This window comes from Lepidochelys olivacea (genome assembly GCF_965140295.1).
Source record: "Lepidochelys olivacea isolate rLepOli2 genome assembly, chromosome: 23".
Lineage (NCBI taxonomy): Eukaryota > Metazoa > Chordata > Testudines > Cheloniidae > Lepidochelys > Lepidochelys olivacea.
This window is the reverse complement of record NC_140433.1, coordinates 11,059,831-11,067,984: the sequence shown is the minus strand read 5'-3', so window position 1 is coordinate 11,067,984 and position 8,154 is coordinate 11,059,831. Positions and strand designations below refer to the sequence as shown.

The 8,154-nt window shown below is 54.2% G+C and overlaps 1 protein-coding gene across 1 annotated transcript; it reads left to right on the top strand.

Annotated features, from left to right (window-relative positions):
* The first annotated feature begins 653 nt into the window (after nucleotides 1–653).
* On the top strand, nucleotides 654–4,835 carry LOC311511513 (uncharacterized protein). Its single transcript, XM_084612184.1, has 3 exons — nucleotides 654–759; nucleotides 1,205–1,326; nucleotides 3,873–4,835. The coding sequence occupies exons 1-3, from the start codon at nucleotides 748–750 to the stop codon at nucleotides 4,819–4,821; spliced, it is 1,083 nt and encodes a 360-aa protein (XP_084468310.1). The 5' UTR covers nucleotides 654–747; the 3' UTR covers nucleotides 4,822–4,835.
* The last annotated feature ends 3,319 nt before the right edge of the window (nucleotides 4,836–8,154 follow it).

Here is an 8,154-nt window from a genome sequence, read left to right as displayed (position 1 = left end):
ACAACACAATCAATCCACCAGGACATTATTGTTCAACAGATCAAGCCTTTTAGAATGATACCTCACAAGGCACACTGTGTACACAGCATAGCTGAATCACATCACCATGGGGATGCCAGGGTATGCTTGGAGCACAGACGGCCACAGCGCCAGACACAGGGACAGAGATGTGAGGCCCCGGGATGTCTGAAGCTTTATTGGCCTTGCTCATGAGGAGGAGAATCAGGAACTTCACCCTGTCACCACCAGCATGAGACAAACCAACCCACCTGGATGGGGCCAATGTTTCAGCCTGGAGTCTGCCTGGCCGGCCTTCGCCACCTCCCATCCCCCACTGCTGTGTGCCCTGGCCCTCACCAGGCCCCATCCCTCACCCCCATCTGCCCTGGCCCTCAACACCTCTCATCCCCCTCCCCATAGGCCCCAGTGTCCTCGCCACCTCCCATCTGCCACCACGTCTGCCCTGCCCCTGGCCGTCTCTCATCCTGTTCCCCTGTCTGCCCCACCCCCCTGGCTCAGCCTCATGGAGTTTCCTTTCAAGGCAATATTGAATGAAGTAGCTGAGTCCCACCTCCCCTGCTCCTGGGCTGGTCACGGGGACAGCAGGAGTGGGCACCACCCCTCTGCAGCATGGGAGGGGTGGGAAGAATGGGGCTATAAGAAGAGGGGCAGGGAGCTAAGACCCCATCACTGGGGATCTGGTGGGAGCATCTGTCAGTGAGCGACGGCACCTCCTCCTCTGGCACCATGGAAACCCTGGTGAGTCTCCCACCTCCTCCTGCCCCATGGAAACCCTGGTGAATCCCCACTGTCCCTCATCTCCTGCTCCTTGGCAACTCTTGTGAGTCCCTCCCGCCTCCTTCTGCCCCACGGAAACCCTGGTGAGGCATCCCCCCCACCTCCTGCTCCATGTAAATCCTAGTGAGTCGTCCCTGCCTCCTGCCCCATGGAAACCTTGGTGAATCCCCACCGCCTCCTCCTGCCCTATGGAATCCCAGGTGAGTCCCCTTTGTCCCCTTCTCATGGCCCAGAGTGCCCCATGGAAGGCCTGTCTGCCATTCACACCCCACCCCATCAATCTTCAGGGGGTTATCCCCTGCCCCCTCTCCTGTTGGTGGCACACCAGGGGTTAGGCGATATGGGTTGGGGGGCTCTGGGTGTGTGACCAGGCTCAGGGGCATTGACGCTGTGGGGTCCTGTGCAGGTGTCGGGATGGATGCCCAGAGCTGGACTCCTGCTGCTGCCCCTTCTCCTCTGCTTCGGGCCAGAGACTGTCGAGAGCACCAAACCCATGGCGCTGAGAGAGATTGTGGATCATGTAGATAAGTGAGTGAGACCCAGTGGGGCATTTCCCATCTGGCTGTGACCCCTCTGCCCTCCCCAGGTGGTAAATAAAGAAAATGCAGGGGAGGGGGGGAAGATGCTTCATGTTTGCCCTCTGTGATTTTCTATGTCATTGGTGGCTCAGTGCATGGTAGAGCTGGGAGGGGTGATTCTGGGATTCAGGGGGGTGGGGGTTTCATTACTTTTGTGAAAAACTGGTTGGAAATTGGAATTCCAATTCCCTCAGAAATTCTGAAATGTCTATTTTCTTTTCAGTCCAAATTAATACTAACACTTGAAAACTTCCACGGAATGGGAATTTCAAATTTTGTTTTGGAAAAATTAAAACAGATTTCAGTTGGACCATATCTGAATATTTCATTTCAGTAAGATCAAAATATTTCCATTTCAGCTTTAGTAACTTGACTTTCCTGCTTTATAATATAATCTAAATATAATATAATATAATATAATAATATGAAAGTCCAGATATGTTCACCTGTATATTATATACAGCAATATAACATAACAAAAGTTACAAAAAAATACAGTCATAACCAAATGTTTCAATCTAAACAAATTGTTCTGATCATTTTTCATCCGAAAATTACACAAAATTGACATATTCGCTCAGATTTTGTTGAATCAGCCTTTCCCAAAGGAAAACTGCTCTGTAGGAAAAATTTTGAGCAGCAGTAGTCATGTGCTTGCTGTACACTCCCTTTGGAATGAAGGAGGACCAGATACCTTGCACCCAAGACTCTTTAAAGAACTGGCCTGTAGGATAAGTGCCCCCAGTATTATCAGGGTAAGGAGGTTAGATTTGGACATGGGAGACTGAGCATTAGCATGAATATTCATGATAGCGCTCAGGCCTTCTAATAGGACAAGCCACCATGAACCTGGCTTCATTCTCACCCCCTGCTCCGGAGGCTGGGGGCTGCAGAAGGAGGGGGTGCTCAGCTTAGAGGATGAAGGTCTGCAGGGCTAACCCTGCCCCACAGGTGACATTTGTGCTCTCTCAAGCCCACACTGTGTCCACCCAGAGCAAGATTCCCTCCCAGTAGATGGTAGCTAAGGTGAAGGTCAAGGCGTAACCTGATTAATTTAGGCACCCGTGCACTTTTCCAGTTCCTAGGGCTCAGGGAGTAATTTTCTGCAGGTTTGCAGGGCCTTTTACCAGTGAAAGAGCCTTGCCCAGTCATATCCTTAACCTCTATTTATGAACAGCTACCAAAACAGAATACACAGGGGAAGCAGACGATGCTCACCACTCCCAATAAGGCAGAGGAACTTTTCCTGGTGGCCTGTCAGTCTCAGGTCATCTGGGGCTCCAGCTGCTGCATTGAGGGCTGGCAGGGTGCTGAGGGCTAGCGGCTCTGATCTTGGGCTGTGCCCTGGAGTTAACGTCCAAAGAACTTCCTTCCTTTTGGACCCCAGTTTATACAGTGAAACTTGAGTCCTGCTTAGCTGTACCTTTCCCAATGGTAAACTAAAATACTACAAAATTGTGTTTTTCACCAACCCTAGCCATTACAAAACAATTCTTTACCCAATCAGACCCCGCCAGCTTAGTTGATTTACATCTTGCAAAATTAGTTATGCACCAGACAGAAACCATCCAAGAACCAGACAGAGACCATATAGATAAACAATAGAGAAGTGGGGGACTATAAGGGCAAAACAATAGAAGTATCGATTGAACAATGACAGCTGCTGATAAATGGTTTGTTGCCAGACCGTTGAACGTTGTCAAACAAAGTTTTCTTTAAAGATCTTAAGAGCTGGTGATGGTGGGAACTATTAGGACAGAAATGCCTCCTTCACAGCCCAATGTTACATTGTTATTTTATAATGTAGAGGGGATGTGAGGACGTGACTCTCTGTTTCCTGGCTCCCGCTGCTAATTGCCAAAAAAGGCCTTATAGATTCGTGCCCTGTCCTCAGCCAGCCATGAACCACCTCGACCCTCCCCAGTCCAGCTGCACAAGGCCACTTCAGGCAGAGGTGGGACGAGAACCCAGCTCTCTAAGAGGGCAGACAAGAGCTTTTCCCAGGGAATGTGCCACATATAGGTGCCATTGTTAGCCTCCCTTTAACCACAGTCACAGTCCCCTCCCAGAGCTGGGGGGAGAAATGAGGAGCCCCCATCTCCAGTATTCTTCAGCTTGCCAGCAAATTGCTGTGTGTCCCGGGGCCAACTGTGTGTCACGTCCCTCTCTTGCGGTGGCTCCGCATAAAAGCTCCGGTTTGCTCCTGGAGCTCCAGCGGTAACGCTCGGCCCTGGGGAGCTGACGGACCAAATCTCACACCGTGCTGATGATCCCAGGGGGGCACCTGTGGCAGTTTCTTCTTAAAACCACCCTCCAAGTTTATTTCATTCTCCCAGGGAGCAAACATCCCTTGACCCAGGCTAGAGCCCTGAGAGCCTAGAAGCGGCCAGTGACAGCACCATGTGCGACCCAGCCCAAGTTTGCTGCTCAGGGCTGGGGGCAGAGCTGTTCAGAGCCCCACATCTCCTCACTGCCCTTCGCTTTGCCTTTGCTTAGGGATGGGTTGGCTGTTGAATACGCCTTCGCCGTCAGCCTGGAGAAAGCCACTTGTGAGAACCCATCTGGTCTGGAACAGGTGCTGCTCAGGAACAAGCTGCGGGACATGCAGGCAGCCATTAACCAAGAGGGCGGCCTGCACGACCCAGATGAAGGGCATATTGTGACTGCCCAGATGAAGCGACGCCTGCTCCAGGGCAACCAGAACAGCCCCATGCAGAAGCTCCTGGCCCGGATCTACAATGAGAGAAGCTGCCTGATCTTTTTCACCATCCACTCGCCCTGTGCGGGGACGTGCCAGCTGGTGAAGAGGCCCCACAACATCCTACGGCTGGTGAGCGACACCTTCCGCCCCATCGACAACAACTACAAGGCCTTCGTCTTCCGGCAGATCTACCGGCAGGATCGGGACCTGGGTCCCAAAAGCCTGCTGGAGGCCTGGCACCGGCTGCCCAATGTGCCCCTGCTGCGCTGCGACACCACGGGCTGCAGGGACTGCAGAGGGAACGACCCAAAAACCGACACCAACACCTGTCTGGACGAGATGCGAGCCATGAGGCAGCTGCTGTACCCACCTGGCAGGGGTCAGGAGAGAGAGCAGGGGGGAGAGGGGAGAGTAGAGGATGTAGGGGAGAGCAGGGGGCACCTTCGGAGGGCTGGGGAGATGGTGAGGCAGATGGCACCATTGGAGGGCTGGGAGGACAGCGGGGCAGAGGACGACATTGTAACATTGGGGGGATGGCCAGACATTGGGCTCCGTTGGCGCCGTGGGGGACGGCGGGGCGGTTGGCGCCGTGGGGGTAGGCGGGGCGGTTGGCGCCGTGGGGGACGGCGGGGCGGTTGGCGCCGTGGGGGTAGGCGGGGCGGTTGGCGCCGTGGGGGATGGCGGGGCCGTTGGCGCCGTGGGGGTCGGCGGGGCGGTTGGCGCCGTGGGAGACGGTGGGGCTGAGGGCGCTGCTGGAGGCTTGGGGGATTGTGGGCAAGGGGACACTGTCGGGGGCGGGGGGAGAGCGGGGCATGGGGCACCGTTGGAAAATTTGGGGATGCAGGGGATTCAGGGGGTGGGACATTTCTTCTCTCAAGGCCTGTGATTTTGCGGTGTCCCCCCACCCTGAATGATTAACACCAATAAACTGTCAGAGCATCCTGGGGCCTCCTGTCTCTGTCCATGTGTCAATCTCCCTTCTCTCTGTCCGAGCGTCTGGACTTTACACAGCATGGGAGGCCTCCCTGGCAGTGCCCCCTTCATCGGGCCAGGCCTGGGATCCCACTTTTTGCCTGGGGCTCCCCTGGAGCCCAGACCCCTGGCACAGAGCTCACCCCTTTGGGAGCGAGGCAGGGCAGCCTTTGCCAGACACTCAGTTTGCCATGGATTACCCTGGCCATCTGCTGCCATCTGCTGGTGATGTGAGGTAGACACATGAAAAACACAGTGGGCAGACCCCAGTTTGGATCCGACGGGAGGGCAGCTCAGCGGGGGCTGAGAGGGGGTCGGGGCAGATCTGCCCTGTGGGCTCTGGGAGGGTCCATGAGATTGGCTGGCACGTGCCACACCACGAAAACAGCTGGGCAAAGAGCTCTGGCTCCAGCGCTGGGCGCATGTCCACCTGCAGTGGGACGTGTAGCTGCCCCATCGCCCCTCGGGGACCTGCAGATCCCGAGCTGATGGGACGAGGCTCCAGTCAGTGGCTGGAGGCTCTGAGGTGCTGCGCTGGGGGTGGGGGACGGGAACAGGGGGCAGGAGAACCAGTTAGACAAAAACTGGGGCCTGACCTGGCTTGGTGAGTCGTACAGGCCTGTTCATTTCATCAGCTTCTCTCCTCGAGCCAGATTCACCTGCTCGTTAACCAGGCAGGGATCCTCTGGTGTGAACAGGTGTGTGACAAAGGTCACGGCTAGGGTCAGGTGCCCGTCGCTGAAGCTTGTGCTTCATAAGACGATTCAGAGGAGAAGAAACAGGTTTCTGTTCCGGGAAGGTAGCTCTAATCAAACACGAGAGAAACCCAATAAAGCTTTAAAATCTGGGCAATGCGCAGGGAAGGGATTGTAGCAATCAGAACGAATTCTATTTAATGGAAAATTGCAAGGATCATTCAATCCCACAATCAGGAAGTGACAGGGAAAGACTTGGCGCTTCCTCCCCCAATTCCCATTGCCCAAAACTCTCCTTTCATGGCCTTCCCCGACAGACACCCAAGAACTATCCGTCCCCAACTCCACCAAACCTGCAGGGAAGGCAGAACCGATAGGTTTCAGAGTAACAGCCGTCTTAGTCTGTCTTTGCAAAAAGAAAAGGAGTACTTGTGGCACCTTAGAGACTAACCAATTTATTTGAGCATGAGCTTTCGTGAGCTACAGCTCACTTCATCGGATGCATACCGTGGAAACTGCAGTAGACATTATATACACACAGAGACCATGAAACAATACCCCCTCCAACCCTACTGTCCTGCTGGTAATAGCTTATCTAAAGTGATCATCAAGTTGGGCCATTTCCAGCACAAATCCAGGTTTTCTCACCCTCTGCCCCCCCCCCCCGCCCCAAACTCACTCTCCTGCTAGTAATAGCCCATCCAAAGTGACAACTCTCTTCACAATGTGTATGATAATCAAGGTGGGTCATTTCCAGCACAAATCCAGGTTCTGAGGGAGTGAGAGAACCTGGATTTGTTCTGGAAATGACCCACCTTTATTATCATACACATTGTGAAGAGAGTGGTCACTTTGGATGGGCTATTACCAGCAGGAGAGTGAGTTTGTGTGTGGGGGGGCGGAGGGTGAGAGAACCGACAGGGACTCTCCTGGGTCCGGGCACGAGGATATCACCAGCAGGAGAGTGAATTTGTGTGGGGGGGTGGAGGGTGAGAAAACCTGGATTTGTGCTGGAAATCACTTTAGATAAGCTATTACCAGCAGGACAGTGGGGTGGGAATAGGTATTGTTTCATATTCTCTGTGTATATATAAAGCCTGCTGCAGTTTCCACGATATGCATCTGAGGAAGTGAGCTGTAGCTCACGAAAGCTCATGCTCTAATAAATTGGTTAGTCTCTAAGGTGCCACAAGTCCTCCTTTTCTTTTTGCGAATACAGACTAACACGGCTGTTACTCTGAAACCTGCATGCAGTGTGTGGCTGTGGGACGGGCTGCTGTAACGGAGATGTAAGCAGAGGGGTCACTGCTCAAGGGCTGCGTTAGTGGGGCAGTTCGGGGCACGTAGTGCACAATCTTCACTCACCTCCCAAAGCGCTCAGGGAAATTGGCTTTGGCCAGGAGCACCCAGGCCTGCGCGGCACCAGCCGATCTGCCCGGGCTCTCCCCTGCCCTCCCATGTGAACCAAACGTCACCGCCGTGGAGCAGGCTGACGAGGGACACCTTCCCGTGGGCTGGCTGCCACAGTGGCCAATGCTAGGGACTGGATCAACAATGCCAGGCTCGCAGGCTGAGCCTTGTCACAGACTCCCCTGGTCTGTATGTGGGGCAGGGGGCGGGAGAGTGACCACAGACCCATGCTGGGGCTTCCACAGGCAAAGTGTGCAACAAACACCTGACTTGCGTGTGTCAGGGATTCACACCATAACTCACCCAGCGTCAGAGTTGTGAAACACAAACCTGTTTTCAAGGGGGCTTTTCACTGCGTGAATCACATGAAACCAGAGCATGGTAGTGCCTTGGACCCCAGTCCTGGACCAGGCCCCATCGTGCTAGGCGCTGTACAAACCCTGAAGGAAAAGACACTGAACCCCTACATAGATCAGCAGCAGGGGTTCGATCCCTCAGATCCCCAGCTTGTTCTGTGAGCTCCAGGAGCAATTACTAGCCCCTTCCTCAAGCAGCCACTGGAGACGGACGTGAGAAACGCTGTCTCAGTGGGTTACCCAAGCATTCAATCCATCACTGTGGTCAGACATCCCCTGTCAACAGACACATCCCGCTCCTACTTTCCCCTCTTGCATCCCCGCCTTTCCCCAGCCCAGGTTATTCCCCATCCCCTCCTTCTAGAAGAAAAGACTTTCCTGGTTTTCTCAGGTGTTTGGTTTCTAACAAGGGTTTTAGGTGAGAATTTTCTGCTCACAGTGACAGGGCTTCCCCCACCCCTAGGTCTGGCCCCACGGTTCAGATCACAAGCCATGAATGGCAGCAGAAGGCCCCTGGGTGGCTCCAGATGTCTCCAGTCCAGAGCAGGGAGGAAACTGAGGCAGGGGTTGGGTAGGGAGGGGTGTGTAGATGTGTCAGACGTCTGTGCACAGTGTCTGTGTGTCTGTGCTGCACCTCCCGGGTG